The 22481-nt window shown below is 40.8% G+C and overlaps 1 protein-coding gene across 2 annotated transcripts in view; it reads left to right on the top strand.

Annotated features, from left to right (window-relative positions):
* The first annotated feature begins 5573 nt into the window (after positions 1-5573).
* The window catches only part of rcbtb1 (regulator of chromosome condensation (RCC1) and BTB (POZ) domain containing protein 1), a 42535-nt gene continuing 25627 nt past the window's right edge, over positions 5574-22481 (top strand). The window contains exons 1-3 of one of the 2 annotated variants that reach the window (XM_080204243.1): positions 5574-5669; positions 15430-15625; positions 18668-18818. In XM_080204243.1, the coding sequence (XP_080060369.1) occupies positions 15500-15625; positions 18668-18818 (277 nt within the window). In that variant the 5' untranslated portion in view covers positions 5574-5669; positions 15430-15499. Of the gene's footprint in view, positions 5670-5725; positions 5858-15429; positions 15626-18667; positions 18819-22481 lie in introns of those variants that run through there. The other variant, XM_080204245.1, reaches the window with a different exon arrangement.

Below are 22481 nucleotides of genomic sequence, written 5' to 3'. Positions count from 1 at the left end.
AAGCCCGACAATCTTCAGCTGCTTCATCAATGACCTTCATCATGAAGTCAGAAGTCAGGATGTACACTGGAAGTTGCCCAATATTCAGCACCATTCTCAACTCCTCAGATACTGAAGCAGTCCACATCCAAATGCAGCAAGACCTAGACAATATTCAGCCTTAGGCAAGTAGCAAATAATATTTCTGCAATACAAATACCAAGCAATGACCATCTGCAGACAGAGAAAATCTAATCATTGTCCTTCCAAAGGCATTATCATCACTGAATCTCACACTATCAATGGTAATCCTGGAGGTTACCATTGATCAGGCGCTGAGCCAGACCAAGCACGTAAATACTGTGGCTATAAGAGCAAATCAGAGGCTAGGAATCCTCCGGTGAGTAACTCACTTCCTAAGTTCCCAAAGCCAGTCCACCATCTACAAAGCACAGGTGTGATAGAATATTTACCTGGTGAGTGCAACTCCAACATCTGAGAAGCTTCACACTATCCAGGACAAAGCAGCCTGCTTGATTGGTACCCCATCCACAAACATTCACCCTCTCCACCACAGGCACACAGTGGCAAAATTAGCTGTCCAGTTGCTTACAGACTTGTTCCCTTTAAGTAACCAGATGTGAACTTTCCGAATTTTAAAACTGACTTTTATTACAAATTACAGCTAGAGCTCCAATACACCAGCTGGTGGCACAGACTAGAACACTGAATACAAAATCACATAGACAAGTTTGTTTACAAGTAATTAGCATACACCGATCAGAATGTACATTTTCATAGAAGTTATTTGGATCCACTCACAACTATCTATTAGGTTTACAATATGCATAAGTTACAAATACATTTCGCTAATTACAACATGTGCACATCTATTTGATCATAGTATCTAATCAGTGTAAAGGCTTGCACATGCTGGTCTGATTTATTACCAGCTTCAACTTGTTCTCAACATAACTTGTGGATGTTAATTATCCTCCCTGTCCATGCTTATTGAATTCTCCCAAGCTAGGAAGGTTTGAAGATAGAATTGCCTCCCTACATTAACTTTTAGACAATTTGGTTGTTATAGCAAATGGTACAGCATCCCACATTGTTTTTACAATCTCTGTGACTTAACTAACAGCTTGCAGTTTGTGTCCTTGGGCCCTTAAATTCTTTAACCCTTTCAATGAACATAAATATTAGTTGCGTCCTTAATACCATCTACAAGATGCATTGCAGCAAGGCTCCTTAGACAATACCTTCCAATTCCACGGCTACCATCATTTGGAAGGACAAGGGTGACAAACAAGGGAAGCACACCAACTGGAGATTCCCCTCACAGCTACACACCATAAGAACATAAGAAATAGGAGCAGGAGTAGGCCATCTGGCCCTTCGAGCCTGCCCCGCCATTCAGTAAGATCATGGTTGATCTGTCGCTGCTCAGTTCCACTTTCCCGCCCTCTCCCCATAACCCTTAATCCCCTCTCTTATCAAAAACCCATCAACCCGCATCTTAAAAATATTTAGCGAGGCAGCCTCCACCACTTCAACGGGCAGAGAATTCCAGAGATTCACCACCCTTTGAGTGAAGAAGTTCCTCCTCAACTCCGTTCTAAACCACCCCCCTTTTATCTTGAGGCTGTGCCCCCTAGTCCTACTGTCTTTTTTGAGCGGGAACAGTCTCTCCACCTCTATCCTATCCATCCCATTCATCATCTTATACGTCTCAATGAGATCTCCCCTCATTCTTCTAAACTCTAACGAGTACAAGCCCAGTTTATTCAGCCTCTCTCATAGCTCAACCCCCTCAACTCTGGTATCAGCCTAGTAAACCTCCTCTGCACTCCCTCCAAGGCCAAAATATCTTTGCGCAGGTGCGGCGCCCAAAACTGCACACAGTACTCCAGCTGCAGCCTCACCAATTCCCTATACAGCTGCAGCAAGACCTCCCTACTTTTATATTCAATCCCCCTCGCTATGAAGGCCAGCATCCCATTCGCCTTCCTGACCACCTGCTGCACCTGCAAGCTGGGTTTTTGTGACTCATGCACAAGGACCCCGAGGTCCCTCTGCACCGTCGCCTGCTGCAGTTTTTTGCCCTGTAAGTAATAGTCCTTCCTACCATTCTTCCTACCAAAGTGGACCACCTCACACTTGCCAACATTAAATTCCATTTGCCATTTCCTGGCCCATTCGACCAGCCTATCTAGATCCTTCTGCAGACTCTCCACACCCTCCACACAATTTGCCGTTCCCCCAATCTTGGTGTCATCAGCAAATTTCGACACCCTACACTCGGTTCCCTCCTCCAGATCATCTTTATAAATGGTAAAAAGCTGAGGCCCCAGCACCGACCCCTGGGGCACTCCACCAGCCTGACTTGAAAGTATATTGCTGTTCCTGCACTGCATCAAAAATCTGGAACTCCCTCCCTAACCACATGGATTGCAACTGTTCAAGAAGGCACCTCACTACCACCTTTTTCAGCGCATTTAAGTATGGATAATAAATGCTGGGCTAGCCAGTGATGCCCATATCCCATTAATGGAAAAAAAGTTTTAACGTAATGCATTCTTTCAAAAACTCATTGTTTTTGAAAATATGCCACTTACAGGAAATGTCACTGAACTAATAATCCAGAAACCCAGGAAAATGGGGACATAGGTTCAAATCCCACCACGGTGGAATTGAAATTGGAAATAAATTAATAAATTTGAAATATAAAGTTAAATTTGATTTGATTTATTATTGTATTAGCTTACCGTGAGAAGTATTGTTTCTTGCGCACTATACAAAGCATACCATTTACAGAGAAGGAAACGAGAGAGTGCAGAATGTAGTTCTATGAATGTAGTGTTAAAATCATGGCTAGGATACAGAGAAAGATCAACTTAATGCAAGGTAGGTCCATTCAAAAGTCTGATGGTAGCCGGGAAGAAGCTGCTCTTGAGTCGGTTGGTACGTGACCTCAGATTTTTATATCTTTTTCTCGACGGAAGAAGGTGGAAGAAAGAATGTCAGTGGTGCATGGGGTCCTTGCTGGCCGCTTTGCCGAGGCAGCATGATGTGTAGACAGAGTCAATGGATGGGAGGCTAGTTTGCGTGATGGATTGGATTACATTCATAACTTTTTGTTGTTTCTTGCTGTCTTGGGCAGAGCAGAAGCCATACAAAGCTGTGATACAATCAGAAAGAATGCTTTTGATGATGCATCTGTAAAAGTTGGTGAGAGTGGTAGCTGACATGCCAAATTTCCTTAGTCTTCTGAGAAAGTAGAGGCGTTAGTGGGCTTTCTTAACTATAGTGTCGGCATGGGGGGACCAGGACAGGTTGTTGGTGATCCGAACACCTAAAAACCTGAAGCTCTCCACCCTTTCTATTTTGTCCGCATTGATGTAGACAGGGGCATGTTCTCCTCTACACTTTCTGAAATCAATGATAATCTCCTTTGTTTTGTTGACACTGGGGGATGTCACCATTAAAAGTGACTGCAAAACTAACACTTATTACCATATTAACCCCATTTGGGATATTTTTGCAAATATCCTGTAAGGAAGAAAATCTGCTGTTCTTACCCATCTGGACTACATGTGACTTCAGGTCCACAGCAATGTGGTTGAATATTAAGTGGCCAAACAGCCACTTAGTTCAAGGGAAATTAGGGATAGACAGAAATGCTAACTTTGCCAGTGACACCCACATTTCATGAAGAAGCATTGTGCTTAAGTGTTAGCTTGTTGGCTCAAGAGATAGAGTTGTGATTCAGAAAGTCATGTGTTCGAATTCCAGTGCAGGATTCTAGCATATTCTCCAGGCTTTGCATCAGCTTTAATATCTTATGTCTTTAATGTTTTTTGGTCAGGACATTTAAGCAAAGACACTCTTCCTTCTCTCCATATTAGCATCTCTGCTTCCATCTGTCAAGGCTCTAATCTCAAGAATTCCTTTCCTAAACCAGTCCACCTCTCTTAATGTTGTGGAATGTTTAAGGCATGTCACGACAGTATCAAAGAAAAATTGACACTGAATCAAAGGTGGTGACATTGGGAGAGTTGAACTAAAGCTTGAACAATGAAGTAGGTTTTAAGTTGCATCTTAAAATGAGGAAGTGACTTCAAGGTGGAGGGCGGCAATCCAAAGTTTAGGCCTTAAGCAACTGAAGGCATCAACAGCAATGGTAAACTGAAGAAAATTGGGGAGATGCATGAGATTGCAGCAGCATAGAGTTTTGGGACGTTATAGAGGTTAAGAAAGACTCAACTTATTTAGAAGGTACCTGGATCTTCAACTGCAAAGCTATGGACCAAGTCCTGGAAAATCAGATTAAAATGAGCGGCAAGTTTCTTTTTTTGGCTGACACAGCACACCTATGGGTGGCTCTGCTGCTCACAGCGCCAGGGACCCAGGTTCGATTCCCGGCTTGGGTCACTGTCTGTGTGGAGTTTGCATGTTCTCCCACTGTGTGTGTGTGTTTCCTCCGGGTACTCCGGTTCCTTTCACAGTTTGAAAGACATTCTGGTTGGGTGCATTGACCTGAATAGGCTGAGACTGTGGCAGCTAGGGGAATTTCATAGTAACTTCATTGCAGCATTAATGTAAGCCTTACTTGTGACTAATAAATAAACTTTAACAGAGAATGTGCTGAATGGCCTCCTTCTGCACTGTAAGTTTTCTATGGTTCTAGAGAGGAGGCGAGGTGATGGAGTAATTTGAAAATAGATGAGAATTTTGTAATTGAGTTTTTTGTTCCAGCAACACCAATGTGGGTGTTGGGATTGACTTGTTATGATTTAGTTTGTGGGCATCAGAATTTTGAATGAGCCAATATTTACGGAAGGTGGAAAGTGGGAGATCTGCGAAGTGGAGGGGTGGAATAGTCAAGTGCAGAAAGGCAATTTGGTTTCCAGCGGGAGATGAGCTGAAGCAGGCGCGAAGATTGGGGAAGTTGACAGCCTTGCTGATGGAGAAGATATCCAAAGATGTGCGGGTTAGATCCATTGGTCATATTATCCCAGGATGTAGGTTAGAGGGATTAGTGGGCTAAATATGTCGGGTTGCAGGTATAGCACCTGGAGGGGATTGTTGTCCATGGGCTGAATGGCGTCCTTCTGCATTGTAGGGACTCTATGAGAGCATCTTGTGCTTTTCTTTTCAGATGGGCTGTGCGGAAAACATCAATATCATTGCAGTTAATGGCAAACTCCTGGTTATTGACAACACTGTGAACTGGCCCAGAAAGGAGGTGACCCACAGACAGCGAGGCTCCGCCGGGGCGGCACGTGACCCGGGAGGGCAGCGAGGACATGCCCCCGGGGGCACGTGACCCTGGATCGAAAGAGAGGCTGCCCCCAAAGAGGCACGTGACCCTGGTAGGCGCGAGGATCCGCTCATATGATACACGTGACCACGAGGGAACGAGGCTCCGCCCATATGATGCGCATGACTCCGACGGACTGCCAGGCCCCGCCGATGCGACACGTCACCCGGGCCACTGCTCCACCCCTCCCCCCCCCGGGAGAAACGTGGTCCTGGAGCGAGCAAGGCTGTGCCCCCCGGAAGCATCCGACCTCAGGAGCGCGAGGCCACGCCCCGTTAGCGCGTCTTCTGGATAGGCCCCGCCCCTATGGGGCACGTGACTTCAGGAGGTAGTGCGAGCGGCGCTCGGATTCGGGAGGAAGGTTCTGGTAATAGAGGCGTCTTTCTGTTTCACTGTCAGCTTGTTAAAGATCATCATCATCATCATCATAATAATAACAACACTTAGTTGCCGGATAAGTAGTTACTGAGGCATTTGTACTGAAGCCTGCTTTTCGGGCAAGGCCCTAGGATCAGGCCGCTGGCGATTAACTGGAAAGAGTCAAAAGGAATCGGGGTCTGTTCCCATTTTAACCTTAACTGTATAATCACCAAACTCTCCCTTTTGTTAGCAGATTTTAACCACAGTGGTTAATGTGCTTGAAATGAATGTACTGTTCAGGAATGTGGAGGGGGGAAGATCCTTTTCACTCAGGGAGTGATAATGATCTTGCTGCACCAGATGATCAGTGTTTTGAACAGTAAATTGGATGGGCTTTTGAGAAAAATAAACTTGAGAACTTTTGGGGTTAGTCATCGTGTGGAGGTGCTGATGTTGGACTGGGTTAGGCACACTAAGAAGTTTCAACACCAGGTTGAAGTCTAACAGGTTTATTTGGGAGCACTGCTCTTTCAGGAGTAGGCACAATAAGGAGTTTCAACACCAGGTTAAAGTCCAACATGTTTATTTGGGAGCACTGCTCCTTCATCAGGAGTAGGCACAGTAAGAAGTCTCACAACACTAGGTTAAAGTCCAAGGTGACTGATGAAGGAGCAGTGCTCTGAAAGCTTGTGCTGCCAAATAAACTTGTTGGACTTTAACCTAGTGTTGTGAGACTTCTTACTGTGTCTACCCCAGTCCAACACCAGCATTGGAGCAGAGAAATGGGACTGAGTGGATTACTCTGCAGAGAGCTGGCCTGGGCTTGATGATAAGAAATCTGACAACACCAGGTTAAGTCCAACCAATTTATTTGATAGTAAACTCACAAGCTTTTGGGGCTTCTCCTTTCGAAAGGAGAAACCCTGAAAGCTTGTGAGTTTACTGTCAAATAAATCAGTTGGATTTAACCTGGTGTTGTCAGAATTCTTACTGTGTTTACTGGCATCTCCACGTCATGGGCTTGATGGGTCAGATGGCCTTGCGTGCCAAAATGACTGATTCCAAGTTTGTAGTTATTCCTGCATTGAGTGCAGAAACTAACTGCAGTTCCTGTCAAACTTTGTTGCGGGTAATTCTTTTGTTATAGGTTGAATAAAGACTGTTAGAATTGTCTTTCAAATCTTGAAGAACTGTTGCCCTTGTCAGTTAATAACGAAATGCTGTATATGTTTCTGTTTGCACTGTCACAACTGGAAGCATTAGAAGTGACTGGTGATTGTCTAGCTTTGCCTTTTTCTCTATTATGGTGTTTGGAACATATACATTATTGCAAATTGCCATGTCTATGATCAGCTGTAAATGTCACTCACCTGGAATACTCCCAAGACTACCGATGCACAATATGGAAATGTCAGTTGGGCTCAGTTGAATGGAAAAACATTGTGGGCACAAACATCCTGGGTGATTTGAATCCATAAGCTAGCTAACACTCAATTTTGAGGGAATGCTGCATTATTTGATCATAAATTTTCACAGTAACTTTGCAGTGTTAATGTAAGCCTAATTGTGACACGAACAAATAAACTTTAAAATGGTGGCTCTGTCTGCCTGTTTCAGTTAATGAAAGAAAGATTTGCTTTTGTACAGCACTTTTCATGACCATTGGCTGTTTCAAAGTGCTTCGCAACCAATGAAGTACTTTTTGAAGTGTAGTCGCTGTTGTAATGTAGGAAACAGTGAAGCCTCCTTATTGCGGGGAAAACTTGTTCAAACAGCTACATGATAATGACCAGGTAATCAACGTCATGAAAACAAATTAGGGGATAAACATTGGCCAGTGCACCAGAGATAACTTCTCTGCTCTTCAAAATAGTGCTGTGGCAACTTTCAGGTCCATCTAAGCAGGCATATGGAGTTTAACATTGGGTTCAAAGTTTATTACAAATTTCACAGTACTATTCAAAGAAGAACAGTGTGCTCTCCCTGCACTGACCAACAATCTTCTCAATAATACATATATTCATCATGTTGTTTTCTCAGATCTTGCTCCATGAAAGATAGTTTGTATGTTGTTTATGTAACAAGTGACTTCACTTCAAAACTGTTCCATTGGATCTGAGAAACAAGTGGTCTTTAAGTTTACTGTTTAGTTCCACAATGTCGTGTAAGACAGCTGAATGCTAGTAATTTTGCAAGGAAATAATATATCATTCAAAGCAGTTGCAGTTGAGATGATTTTTTTCCTGACATTGGAAGGTTTGATTGGGGTTATATATTCATGCCAACGATAAATAAAATTCTTGGATGATCCCAAATAACATGATCCAAATTATGTTAATTGTTTTCAAGTTTATTTACTCAGAAAAGGACACATTAGGCACAGTGGTTAGCACTGCTTCTTCAGTGTTAGGGATCCGGGTTCGATTCCGAGCTTGGGTCACTGTCTGTGCAGAGTCTGCTTTCCCCTTGTCTGCGTGGGTTTCCTCCCACAGTCCAAAAGTTGTGCTGGTTAGGTGCATTGGCTATGCTAAATTCTCCTGTGTACCCGAATAGGTGCTGGAGTGTGGCGACTAGGGGATTTTCACAATACCTTCATTGCAGTGTTAATGTGAGTCTATTTGTGACACTAATAAATAAACTTTAACGCATTACAATACTGAGCGAAAAGCAAAACAACAACTTGTGTTTGTAGAGCACATTTTAGTGTTCCAAGGCAGTTGAGTACAGCTCTATCAGACAAAGCTTTACACTGAGTTACATTAAACAATGTTAAGGAAATTGACCAAGAGCTTGGTCAAAGAAGTAGGTTTTTAAAAATGTGGTAAGGAAGATTGGAGTGGAATAGCCTATTCGCAGTCAGTGAAGAAATTAGTGTTTAACTCAGTCCTAAATGGCTTCCCCCATATTTAGGGTAGAGAGGTTTAGCGAGAAAATCCCTAAGTTTGAGCTTAATTGAGACTGCCTTCTTAAGGCATGGTTGCCAGTGGTGGTGTAAAGAAAGTACAGTAAGAAGTGTTAACACCAAGTTTAAGTCCAACCAGTTTATTTAATCCCCCTATGATAGCCAAGTTCCACACACGAGGACAGTCTCAGCCGGGATCTTGTGTTCATGTCGCACTATCTGTAACTCCCATGACTTGCCTGGGCTTGTAAAATCTCACTTACTGTCCTGTCTGGAGGCAGTACACACCTCTTTAACCTAATGCTCTCTCCACTCACATCTTTAAGATTGAATAGCAGGTGAATGTTTTCTATATGATTGCATTTAATCAAGGTGCTCCCTAACCTTTCAACATTATCTGTTTATCACATCCATCAGTTTGTTTATGTAAAGTATTTTGTGCGGCCCTAGTTGAAGTTGATATGAGCCTTATTAAAATGGTATAGGTGGTCCCTAGTTTTTGTCTTACATTTCCCAGAAGCCCAATTGTTGGAAGGATTGACCATCATCTATTCTGAGTGTTCTTCTGACCGAGACCAAGACATAAATCGCAATAATCCAGACTTTGCTGTCATAGTAAATTCGTAGCTGACGATGCTCTCTGCTATTTGTGTAAATAGTACAATAACTTTAGGCCAGGGGACAATGTGCTGTTTGTGTTCTTTCGTTATGCCATTAATTTCACAAAAACAACATTTTGCTGTCTTTGCTGTTGACACAGTTTGAAGTGTTCCCTGATTTAATTTTTCTTTCTGTGCCTGATTTGACATTGAATTCACTGACTCAAATTCACCCTTTATTCCATTGCCTTCCACCCTTTCTCAATCCATAAATTGATAGGTTACCAAGATACATCGGTTGCTCTGTTCACTCAATCCCAGAGATACTGTCTCCCTCACTACACTGTATTCAGTTCATGCTTTCGATAATCTTGTAGGCAGTAAGGTGTTGACCTGACAAATTGCAGGACCAAATCCAACTACAACAAGATACCATTTGATACCCAGCTACAACAAATTCTGGTGCATTATTTAAATGATATCTTGAGCATGTGAGAGGAAGGCACTAGTGATCTGTTAATGCATATCCTTTCCTGAATTTTGAATTGAACTTTATGTACTTCTGGGAACATATAATATTTAAAAAGGGAAAGATTGTTCACTGTACCCTTCCTTCGAAATCTGTATTTGAAAAACACTAATCTGTTAGCCCATAGAAAATATAGTTGTGTATATCTGCTGCTTTGCATGCCCTTTCACATTCATTCCATACCCTCTTCCATCACTAAGATTACCAATTCCTACTTCCATAATATTGGCTACTTCCAATCCTGCCTCTCTTGATCTGCCTCCCATCCTGACTAAACTTTAACTCACCCAAAACTCTGCTTCTGTTACTCTAACTCACATCAAATCCTGATCACCCATCACTCTTGTGCTCACTGACCTTCATTGACCCAACAATTCCTCAATTTAAAAATTCTCATTCTGGTGTTCAAATCCCTCCATCCTCCATAGTCATGCCCCACATCTCTGCAACCCTATCCATTATTAAAATCCACCAAGAGTTCTCTTTTCCTCCAATTCTGTCTGATGCCACATCTCAGGTTTCCTTAATTTCTCTATTGCAAGACTTGTCTTGTGTTGTCTGGACCTCAAGCTTTGGGGTTCTCTCCCTAAACCTGTAAACTTCTCTTTTCCGTTATGATGCCCCTTAAAATTTACCCCACCTAGAATCACAGAATCCCTACAGTGCAGAAGGATTCCATTCAACCCATAGAGCGTGCATCTCCCAAGAATCCCACCTAGGCCCTATCCCCTCAAGCCCACATATTTACTCTGCTGGTCCTCCTAACACTAAGGGACATGATCAACCTAACCTGCACATCTTTGTCCTGCTAATCTCTTTTCCATTAAATTCTGTCTGATAATGCTGCTGTGAAGCTCCTTAGGACATTTTGGTATGTTAAAGGTGCTGTATAAATACAAATTGTAATTGATAAAAACATCCTCAATTTAAAAATTCTCATTCTGGTGTTCAAATCCCTCCATCCTCCATAGTCATGCCCCACATCTCTGCAACCCTATCCATTATTAAAATCCACCAAGAGTTCTCTTTTCCTCCAATTCTGGCTGATGCCTTTCCAATCTCTGCAGCTCTCCAAACTTGATGTTGGATTGTTTGAAGTATTTTTACCTTTACTAAAATGGAGGCTCTGTGACTACATTTTACAGTTTGCACTCTTGATCTACCATTGCTGGTTAAGTGAGGTAATTTGTAAATTGGAGTCCTACATGCTGCACATAAGTGAATGAGGGAGCATGTCATACTAATGTGATGTTATATGCCAGTTGTTCTGGGCAATGCAAGGAAAAGTTAATTCAATTGTCCCAAATCCTAATGTCTAATTGGCATGGAGGTACTGTGTTTGTCTTTGTGTTTGCATCATAGCCCAAATAAAGGCGCCAATGCAAGGAGACCCAGATTATTGTTTTACATATGCATGAGCAGAAGGTGATGGATTTGGCAGCAGATTGCTGAATCCATGAAAATCTTGGTCTAAGATGTCATTGGCAACCTGAAGGTTACCTGCAGTGCCAGAAGCACTGCTCATTTGCTCCCTCTGCATTACTGTGTTATGATCCATTTTTTTCTAACAATTCTCAGTTTAAGCCCTCACATTGTATAATGACGTTACCCTTTGTTGTTGGTCTGATGCTCCAATGTCATTTTATCTTTAGCAGTTTCTGACTCTCTCGACACATCTTTAGTTAAAACAGTAATTTTTGCAAGAGGATTACTGAAAGTCACTCAATTTTCTCATACACTTCCAGCTCCAAGAGCTTAACTAGGTTTCATTAAAACCACTGGAGGTGATCAATACCTGACTGACTCAGGTCATTTCCTAATAGAAAATGAACATCTTTAATAGGTAACTTTGAAACAATCCTCACAACAGAACTGGTGCCTACATCACACTCAAAGTTAACTTTACATAATGGAACTATAAACAATTTATGTCAATACCCCATACCAATATGCTTTTATTTAGAGAACTTTCTGGAGAAAAATTTACAACACTTGCTAACACTAGTGCCTAGACTGGTCCTGTGTCTCTAAGAATAACAGCCACCTTGTGGAATGTGTCCTTACAAAGAAGGTCTGGAGTGAGATGCAGTGGTATTTATCGAGGTTCATCCCAAGCAGCTCGGTGACGCAGGACTCTGTGTTCTACAGGCTGTTTCCAAGGACGTATACCGAAACAAATATCAACTGCTGCTGGAGGATCATCAGCTCAGTGAAGGTTGCACTTTGGTCCGTCCAAAACTTGCTGATCTTCCAGTGCAAAGATTCGTCCTCGACCGAGTGTTGTAGACTGACATATTCCAAGGTCCAGGACTACGTGCTGAGGGATGCTGTCAAGCTTGGGACAGCCACCGCAAAGGCATAATGGGGAAAGGTCTCCTTTTAAAGCCTTTCAACTGAGGCAGACCGAGGGCCCAGTAACTGTAGAACACCCTCAGACTGCGTAACTGTGTGCTAATCTGAAAAAACAACAGCACACAGTGAAATCTGATGAATGTATATAATTTAAAGAACTGAACTGTAATGAACATAATATCTTGTAACTGAACATCATAAAATATTGTAAAAATGACTGGTCTTTTTTGCTCTGTATGTAATTATCGGATATGTCGTTTTGCAATGGCTCATTTCAGAGTTTCTATGAGAAAAGTATATTTTAGAAATAAATATTTTCACTTTTAGACATCTCTCAAGTTTATGTAAGAGTTCAGAAAGAATGGCTTACTGCTAACATGCTTGAGAGACAGTTCATAGTTGTCATTGTTGCTTCTCTTAGAAACTTTATGGTTTTCCATGATCTTTAAATTCTTTTAGTATTACCTCACTACGGTTTTCAAAATATTGTTCAACCTCCATAGACCTATACAAGCTATCAAATAACATCTCATTTTCGCTCTCAAATTCCAGAAAAGTGTGATTTTGTTTCTTCTTTAAATTTCTAAACTTCTACCTATAAGCCTGCAGCAGTAAGTCATAGGGAACAATGGCTTTTGCTGCATCATAATCACCAGACTGTATGACTGAAAGAGACGGGTATACTTCTAAAACTTTCCCCATGAACCCACTCTGCAATAAAACTATCCAACTTCCTTTTCGCTATTTTAATTTTTCAACAATTTTTTCAAATGACACGAAAAATGTCCCAACTCTTTTCACTCATTGAAGTTAGGCAAATACTCCTTGCCAAAACCAGTAGTTAAATCTAAATCATTATCAAATTTTCCTGCCACCCACTATTCACATAATCAGTGCCTTTCTCTGTCAAGTTCAGATTTGCTTTCCAATTTGCCTTGTTTTGGTTTCTCATTTTCTTTGAAGTTCTAGTTCAGAGTTTCTTTATTTTTTTCCCCTCTTTTCTGAACTTAGGTTTTTGGATTCCCTTCAGTTCAAGTTTTGCTTTTCTCTTTTTCTTTCTAATTTGTAGCTGAATTCTAACTAACTCAGCCTATGCTATTAGGATCACTCTTTTCTGCCTCAAGGTTCAAGTGTTGAGCCGTTCCTTCAATCTGTTTTTTCTTGTTCCTACTTCTAAATCTGCCCTTTATTTCTTCTGTGACTGCCTCAAATTAACCTTGGTTAACTGTTGTGAGACATTAACAGGCAAATCACCTCTCTTCAGAAATGCTTGAGTAATAACAGTGTGGTTGACTCTTACCTGCCCTCTGAAATGACCTAACAGTCCACTAAGTTCAAGGGGAATTATGGATGGATGACAAATGCTGGTATTGCTAGTGATGCCCATATCCCATGCAAGAATAAAAGAAGTACTTTTCAATGCATACGGTAAAAGTCATTGTGAAACCTTGTTTGATTAAACTGTAGAAAATTCAAGTGTATCAGTTAAACAGCCTCTGGATTTGTACCCTGCAATTTTTTACGGTCTGTGTAGACAGGATATTTTGGCCTTGGAGGGAGTGCAGAGGAGGTTTACTAGGCTGATATCGGAGGTGAGGGGGTTGAACTATGAGGAGAGGCTGAATAAACTAGGCTTGTACTCGTTAGAGTTTAGAGGGGAGATCTCATTGAGACATATAAGATGATGAATGGGATGGATAGGATAGAGGTGGAGAGGCTCTTCCCGCTCAGAAAAGACAGTAGGACTAGAGGGCACAGCCTCAAGATAAGGGGGGGGAGGCAGTTTAGAACGGAGTTGAGGAACTTCTTCACTCAAAGGGTGGTGAATCTCTGGAATTCTCTGCCCGTTGAAGTGGTGGAGGCTGCCGCGCTAAATATATTTAAGACGCGGGTAGATAGGTTTTTGATAGGCAAGGGGATTAAGGATTATGGGGAAAAGGCAGGAAAGTGGAACTGAGCCACGACAGATCAGCCATGATCTTATTGAATGGCGGGGCAGGCTTGAAGGGCTAGATGGCCTACTCCTGCTCCTATTTCTTATGTTCTTACACCGATAACTTTTAAAAAGAGGTGCACGTTTCCTAATAGCTGATGGAAAACATCTCAACAAAATTTCACATTTTAAGACCTGGTGCAACAAACACATTGAAATCAACACATACTAAATGTTATGTAGTAGGCAACTAATACATTAAATAGCAGAAAATATTATTTCCCAATTAACCAATTAAAACAATTGGAGACTCAAAGTTGCATTATACAGTACACCATCCTTTCAGCAGATATAGAGCCTTGTACATTCAAATCCAAATCCCTCACGGTTTTTGGCAGCTCTCTTCTTGTCATGTCAGAGTGAGTCTTTTGAAAGTCCCTTCATTCAATCTTGAACTATACTGGAACTGATTTCCACTGCAAGGTCCATTTTGGTGACTCTTTGGTTCTTAAACCTCCAAAATTTCCGTCTGTTCTGTGGTCTTCTAACCGAAAATAAAACTGGCTCTGACGAGTGTGCTGCTCTCTCGGCTGTAATTTCTCTGCACACCCAGCAGCATATCTCTCTCTCTCTCAAATCTGACAGAGAGTCTACAAGTCTGTACTCGGCAATGCTGACTTCTTCCACTTCTGTGTCAGAATGTTAAAACTTGCACTTTAATTTCCAGAAATATTGATTTGAGTTTCTATATTTATGACAAGCAAGTCATTTGGGTTTGTCGCTGGAAAGGTTTCATAGAAAGTCACATCCTCCTCTCCAAACCATTTTATTTTATCTCAAGTTACAGGAGACGGTTTAAAACATAACCATTTTGTCAGCATTTTTAAGGAGTGGGCCCCTCAAGCCTGTTCAGTTAGGTCTTAGCTGATCAGTACTTCAACTCCAATTACTCCCATTCATGTCTGTCAACTGTTCTGACTAAAATGATGGACTTACGTGACCTATGAAGAATCTTCTCTGGTTTTACTTTGTGATCAATTTAACGTGGTTCTTTCTGTTTAACTGGCACTAATTTACCTCAACTGGTGTCCTTTAAGATATTTGTAAGCCTTTTTAAAAATGCTTCATGTCAGATACTCTGAACATGTTTTCCATGGTTTATCACAACACCTTGTATTTGTATACCACTTTTAACATAACACGTCTTTAGATGTCTCAGACCAAATTTGAAAGCCAGTACCACTGCAGTATTGATTTTGTTACTTGTTCCTTCATGATGCACATCTAGCATTTTATTTTTCTTGTAAAAAAGCAAATTTGCTTTTGGAGGGTACTGAAGGATTAGTTTTCATGCTGTTTTGTTATCCTGTCATTTACATGTTGGCTTTATGTTTTTTCTCTTTCATGTTTGGAGCAACATAGATCAAAAATGTCAAATTCTCTTTCTTCTAGGCACAGTGCTAAAGGTTGGAAGAAATGTGAATAGGTGATCTCTTGAAGCAGCTGTGCTTACAAACTAGTCATGGTGGATGTTGGAAAGTGGCCTGTATTCAGCTTGCTTTCTCCGCAGGAAATTAACTCGATTCATCAAGCCTGTGTTTTTGGTACTTCAGCAACTGAGGCTATCTATGTAACAAAAAATGATGATGTAAGTCTGGGAATGGCTTTTATATCTTTGTGGCATTTCCTCTTTAAAATGCAAACTATGACCTTTCTCGCAGAAAAATCACTGATGTTTGTGTGACGGAAATAAACCTCGTGCTACTAGTGATGAGAGTCTGAGTGAGCAAAGTGGCTGGCTCTCTACCTGCTCAACTCATCCCCATCACCTTTCAGTCTCTGCCAGTGCAGTGGGTGAGGGTGTTTGAACCTATCCAAAATATACCATACCTTCTTTACCTGGATAAATATCTTAGCAAGGTTGTCCATAAACTCAACTTCTGGTTTCATTATTATGTTTCTGTAGTTTGTCAGCTGTCTGCATTAGTTTTTTTTAAATCGTAACTTCCTAACCTTATATATTTTTGTTTCGTTTTTCCTATTTTAGTATCTTTCACATTTTCTTTCTATTCCTTATTTCACTCATCATTAGTTTTCTGCCCTGAAAATGCTTTCATATTACTTGCTACTGCTCCGTGTGTTAATATCCACCCCTTTTTTTGCCCAATAGTGATTCCTTGAATTCTCTCTCAATGTTTCTTTTGTCAGTTTGTGTTGCTTTTTTTTGTTTCTTTGCTGCCATTTATGTTTTTTCCATAATTTAATCCTTTATCTTTCTGTATGTCTGCTACAGAAATATAAAGTACAATACAAAAATAGTCCATGCATCCCAAGACCATGCAAGTGCTTAAGTTGCATCCTCCTACTCATCTTCATCTAATGCCATCAACATATTCTTCTATTCCTTTCTTCCCTCGTGTGCTTATTTAACTGCCCCTTGTTTGCATCTCTCTCTGTCCCAGCTACTCACTGTGGAATAATATTCCACTTCTAACCATTCCTTGGGTAAATAAGTTTCTCCTGAAGTTCTTGTTTGAATTTGTTCATGACAATCTTATAACCCTAGATCAGATCCTGCCCACAAGTAGAAACACCTTTTTATGTCAACCCAATCAAACCCTTTCATAACCTTAATGACCTTCATTCGGTGTCCTTTTCTAGACTAAGGCCTATTTAATTTTTCCTGATAAGCATAACCTCTCAATTCCAGTATTAGAAATCATACAAAACCCTGCAGTACAGAAAGACGCCGTTTGGCTCATTGAATCTGCATCGACTCTCCAAAAGAGCAAGGCCCTCTCCTCCACCCTTCCCCGTAACCCTGTGCAATTTCCACAGCTAATCTACCTAACCTACACATTTTCGGACACTAAGGGGAAATTTAGCATGGTGAACCTGCCTAACCTGAACATCTTTGGACTGTGGAAGGAAACTGGAGCGTCTGGAGGAAACCCATGCAGACAACAAGAGAACGTGCAAACTCCACACAAGTCAACCAAGACCAAAATTGAATCCAGGTTCTTAGCACTGTAAGGCAGAAGTGCTAATCACTGTGCCATCGTGACGCCCTTAAGATTCTAGTAAATTTTTTTGTACTCTTGCTAATGTTTCTACAATCTTTTCATAATGTGGAGACCATAGCTGTCCAGAAACTCTCATGTGGCTTATTCAAGGTTCTTTACAAGTGTATCATAATTTACCTGCATTTTAATTCTCTCATTCTAGAAACGAACCCTTGTGCTTTGCTTGCTTATGATGTTATAAGCCTGTATCACTGTTTTTAATGATCTATATATCTGTAGCCCAGAACCCCCATTCCTTTCCAAGAAGTGTGTGGTTTTCTTATTTTTCCTACCATTTTTTGTCTCAAACTTTACATTGCATCTCATTTGAAATTTGTTCTGCAATTTTATAAATGTCTTTCATTTTGTTGCACTTATCCTCTATATCAACTACACTCCCCATATTTTGAAATTTTACTTTCAATTCCCGAGGCTAAATTTGTTACATAAATTGTGACCAACAGTGATCCATCCCAGTGTCAATCTTTGTGAAATACCATTTCCCATCTTTTATCAATCTGACCATTAACCTTTATTTTCTGTTTTACTGTTTGGTAATCAGCTTGCTATCTCCATTACTGATATCATGCTTCTGCCAGAAATCATGAATCTACTTTTTGGTACTTTACTGAAAGCTTTTTGGAAATCCTGCATTGCCCTATATGTTACTATAAGACACACAAGGAGCAGAATTAGGCCACTCGACCCATCGAGTCTGCTCTGCCATTCAATGATGGTTGATATTTTTCTCATTCTCATTCTCCTGCGTTTTTCCCATAATCCCTGATCCCTTTTTTAATCAAGAACCTATCTATCTCTGTCTTAAAGACACTCAATGACCTGGCCTGCACAATCTTTTGCAGCAAAGGGTTCCACAGATTCACCACTATTTGGCTGAAGAAATTCCTGCTCATCTCTGTTTTAAAGGATCGTCTCTTTATCCTGAGATTGTCCCCTTTTGGTTCTAGTTTTTCCCACTAGTGGGAACATCCTCTCTAGGTCTGCTCTATCCAGGCCTCTCAGTAGCCTGCAAGTTTCAATAATATCCCCCCTCATCCTTCTAAACTCCAAAGAGTACAGACCCAAAGTCCTCAACTATTCCTCATATGACAAGCTCGAATAATTCAGTAAGGTTGCCTAAGCATGTCATTTTTTTTGGAATCTCTGTTGATTGTTATTTGTTACATTTCTACTTTCTAGGTGTTTTACTTTTATAACTTTGACTTAGGGTTTCATTCTTTCCCACCATTGACATACTAACTGGTCTACAATTCCCTGCGCTGGATCCATCACTTTTGTAAATATAGAAATTGTGCTAGCTATCACCAGCTCCATGCACATTTCACTTTTTGAATGAAATTATATATAGTTATACAAATATATCACTTATTGCTTACTTTAAAATGTATGGATGCAAATCATTCAGTCCAGGATTTTATGCTTTCTCATTTTAAGTCATTTATCATTTTAAAAACGATTGCTTTTGCTGCAGGAAGAGGATTTTTCCCACGCTCCTTGGGTGAAGCAAAATTATGATATCCATCGCCAGTAGTTGATCTGAGTACGTAGCATGAAAGATAGCTCTCATGATCAGATGGCTCATTGTATACAACCCACTTCTATTGCAGGTGTTTGCACTTGGAGTGAATTGCAGCAACTGCCTAGGAATTGGAGATGGTCAGAGCGTAGTTACACCAAAGAAAATAGAAACGTTATGCGGAAAGAAAATAATTTCTCTCAGTTATGGAAGTGGACCACATATTTTACTTGCAACTAAAGGTAAACTCAAGTTCTACTGTACTGCTTTCCATTATGGTTTTCAAGGTTATCTAGTTGTCATCCATAGCTCAGTGGTAGCACTCTCACTTCTTGAGTCGAAGATCGTGGATTAAAATCCTTCAGAGACTTCGATAACTAATCCAGGCTGGTGCTTCAGTGTAGTTCTGAAGGTGTATTGCACTGTCAAAAGTGCCCTCTTTAGAATGAGACATTAGATCCTGCCTGGTCTCTTGAGTAAAACACACAAGAAGCAGGAATAGGCCACAAGGCTCTTCAAGCTTGTCCTGCCATGCAGTGCAGTCATGGCTGATCTGTGCCGATCGCAACTCCTTTTCTGTGCCAATTCCTCATAGCTCTCTATTCCTTGATCAATCATATAGTTATCCACCTCCACTTTGAATGCTTCTAACAATCCAGCTTCCAATGCCCTTTGGGGCAGAGAATTCCAGAGATTCTACCACCCTCTGCGAGAATTTCTATGTACCTCAGTTTCAAATGACTGGCCGGTTTTCTTGTGGATATATTGCCTTGTTCGAGACACTCACACTAGTGAAAACATCCCACCTGTCAAGCCCCCTCATGATCTTGTATGTTTGAATAAGGTCATCCCTCGCTTTTCTAAACCCCAAGGAATAGAGATCCAGACTATTTAGTCTCTCTTGATTGGACAAATGTCTCATCCCAAGAATTATTCTGATGAATCTCCTTTGGACTGCCCCTAATGTTACTATATCATTTTTTGGGTAAGTGGACCAAAACTATGTGCAATATTCTAGGTATGGCCTCGCCAACATCATGTACAATTGCAACAAAACTGCCATACTTTTTAAACTCGAACTTGCAATAAAGGCCAAAATGCCATTTGCCTCCTTAACTACTTGTTGGACCTGCATGCTAACTTTGTGATTCATGCAGTAGGATACCTAGATTCCTCTGTACTTGGCTCACCTTCAGTCTCTCTCCATTTAGATAATCTGCCTTTTAATTCCTCCTACTGAAGGTGTATGACCTAACATTTTTCCCCAGATTTGCCACATTTCTGCCCAGTCACCCAAACTATCTATATCCTCATGACAACATGCTGTCCCACCCATCTTTGTATCATCGACAAATTTGGAAACCATGTATTCTGTTGCTTCTACGAGGTCGTTAATGTAAATAGTAAACAGCTGCAGGCCAAGAACTGATCCCTGTTGTGCTCCACTAGTTGTATCTTTCCACTCTGAAAAGGACACATTTATTTCAACTCTGTTTTCTATGTGACAGCCAGTTTTCAATTCACCCTAGCACAATTCCTTTAATTCCGTGGGCTTTTACTTTATGCACTAGCCTCTTGTATGACACCTTGATAAAATACCATTTGGAAATCTAAATATACTACAAGTTCTCCTTTATCTACTCTTTGAACACATTTATCAAACATGATTTACCTTTCATAAAACCATGTTGACTAGGTTTGATTATATTCAGCTTTCCTAAATGATTAACTATTTCCTCTTTGATTATTAACTCTAGCATTTGCCAATAATAGATGTTAAACCAACTGTCCTATAGTTCCCCACCTTCTGCCTTTCTCCCTTTTTGAACAAGGATGCCACATTTTCTGTTTTCCGACCTTCTGGTACCCTCCTGGAATCTACCAATTTATGGAAAATTTCAACCAATATGTCCACTACCTCTGCAGTCACTTCCATTAAAGCACTAGAATGCAGCTCATTGGGTACTGGTGACTTGGCTAAGAATCTTAAGGAATTAAGATTCCTTAATACTCTATCCTTTGTGATTGGGATTTTTGTAAGTTCTACCATGTTATTTGAAATCAGCCCATCTAATATCTTGGGGATGTTTGCAATGTCTTCCACGGTGAAAACTTAGACGAAAAAATCCTATGGTATTATTTAAAGAAGAGCCGGGGAATTTCCCTGCCCAATATTTATTCCTTAACCGATGTCACTCACTGCAGCAGATTAATCTGGTCATTATCTCATTGCTGTTTGTGGGACTTTTCTGTACCCAAATTGATAGCTTTTCAAAAAAGAGCATCATTGACTATGAAGTGCTTGGGAGATTCTGAGATCTTGAAAGATGTTATGAAAATGCAAGTTGTTTTTCTTTCTGCACCAAATCTAGCCATGAGATTAAAAAGGATGCATTGACAAATTTGAATTTTGAAATTACCTAAATGCATAGATTTGGAAAGTGTAAAGATGCCTTTTCTGTACAGCTGCATGAGTTTATTCAATTGCATGTTAATGCATGTACCAAACCCTTTTTAAGTTTATTTATTTATTAGTGACAAGTAAGACTTAACACTGCAGTGAAGTTACTGTGAAGTTCCCCTAGTTGTCACACTCTGGCACCTGTTTGGGTCAATGCACCTACCAGCACATCTTTCACAACGTGAGAGGAAACCAGAGCACATCTCCACGGAGACATGGGGAGAAAGTGTAAACTCCACACAGACAGTGACCCAAGCCAGGAATCAAACTGAAACAGTAGTGCTAACCGCTATGTCACTGTGCCGCCCTAATGTCAGATGTTCTTCAGATCAACATCTGATCCAATAGCTAATACTAAAAGAAAGACAGCAATTTTCTATTTCAACAAATATATCTGATGTTCTGAGGTGGGGATCTAAACTGTCTTGTTTATGATAAGACTTCTGAGAATCCAGACACCTTTTTGTGCAGTGATGTCCTCCAACCAACATCACTAAAACCGATTATCTAGTTATTATCACGTTGCTGCTTGTGGGAGTATTCTGTGCTCAAATTTGCTGACACACTTCCTACATTGCAACAGTGATTATACTTCAAAAAGTACTTCATTGGCTGTGAAAGTTTGAAATATCCTATAGTTGTGAAAAGCCAAGTAAGCTTCTCTCGTGAGGATGTCTATGTGGAGGTTAGTTTTTTGAGTGAGCTTTGAAATCCTGAACTTCCTGTTCCAGCAGCTGTTTTCCCTGGCTAACCAACATTGTCTCCATTGTGTTAGGTGTGGATTCCCTTGCTGCAATATCAGTGATAAAATGAAGCTGTAGTTATTTTTGGGTAGGATTGAGGAGGGTGCATGCATGCAGCATTTTATCATGCTGCTCCAACTTGCTCTGTTTATATTGCTGGCTGGTAGCAGGTTACACACACAGGATGGAACATTTGTAAACTTTTAGTTTAGGTTAGCTGATGGTTCTATCTCTAGCATCAATGAGTCCAAAGCCACTTTTGCTGGCTATTAATGTTTACAATTACAATTTTGGGGTGGCGTAGTAGTTAGCACAGCTGCCTCACAGCACCAAGGACCCAGGGTCAATTCCAGCCTTGGGTGACTGTGGAGTTTGCAGGTTCTCCCTGTGTCTGTGTGCGTTTCCTCTGGGTAATTCAGTTTCCTCCCACAGTCCAGAAATGTGCAGGTTAGGTGGATTGGCTATAAGTTTCCACTTAGCGTCCCGAGATGTATAGGTTAGGATGTTTAGTAGAGTACATGCATGGGATTACGGAGTTAAGGCAGACGGAGTGGGCCTGGGAAACTTGCGCTGTTGGAGAGTTGTACAGACTTAGGCTAAGTGTCCTCCTTCTGCACTGTAAGAGTTCTGTGATTAGTTGGGAGTAATAACTAGACCAGATGTTGTTAGCAATGTGCAGATTAATAAGTTTGAATTGTAGA

The sequence above is a fragment of the Carcharhinus amblyrhynchos genome, chromosome 15 (genome assembly GCF_965287045.1).
Source record: "Carcharhinus amblyrhynchos chromosome 15, sCarAmb.v2.hapA, whole genome shotgun sequence".
In the NCBI taxonomy this organism is placed as follows: Eukaryota; Metazoa; Chordata; class Chondrichthyes; order Carcharhiniformes; family Carcharhinidae; genus Carcharhinus; species Carcharhinus amblyrhynchos.
This window is presented reverse-complemented; position numbering and strand designations above follow the sequence as displayed.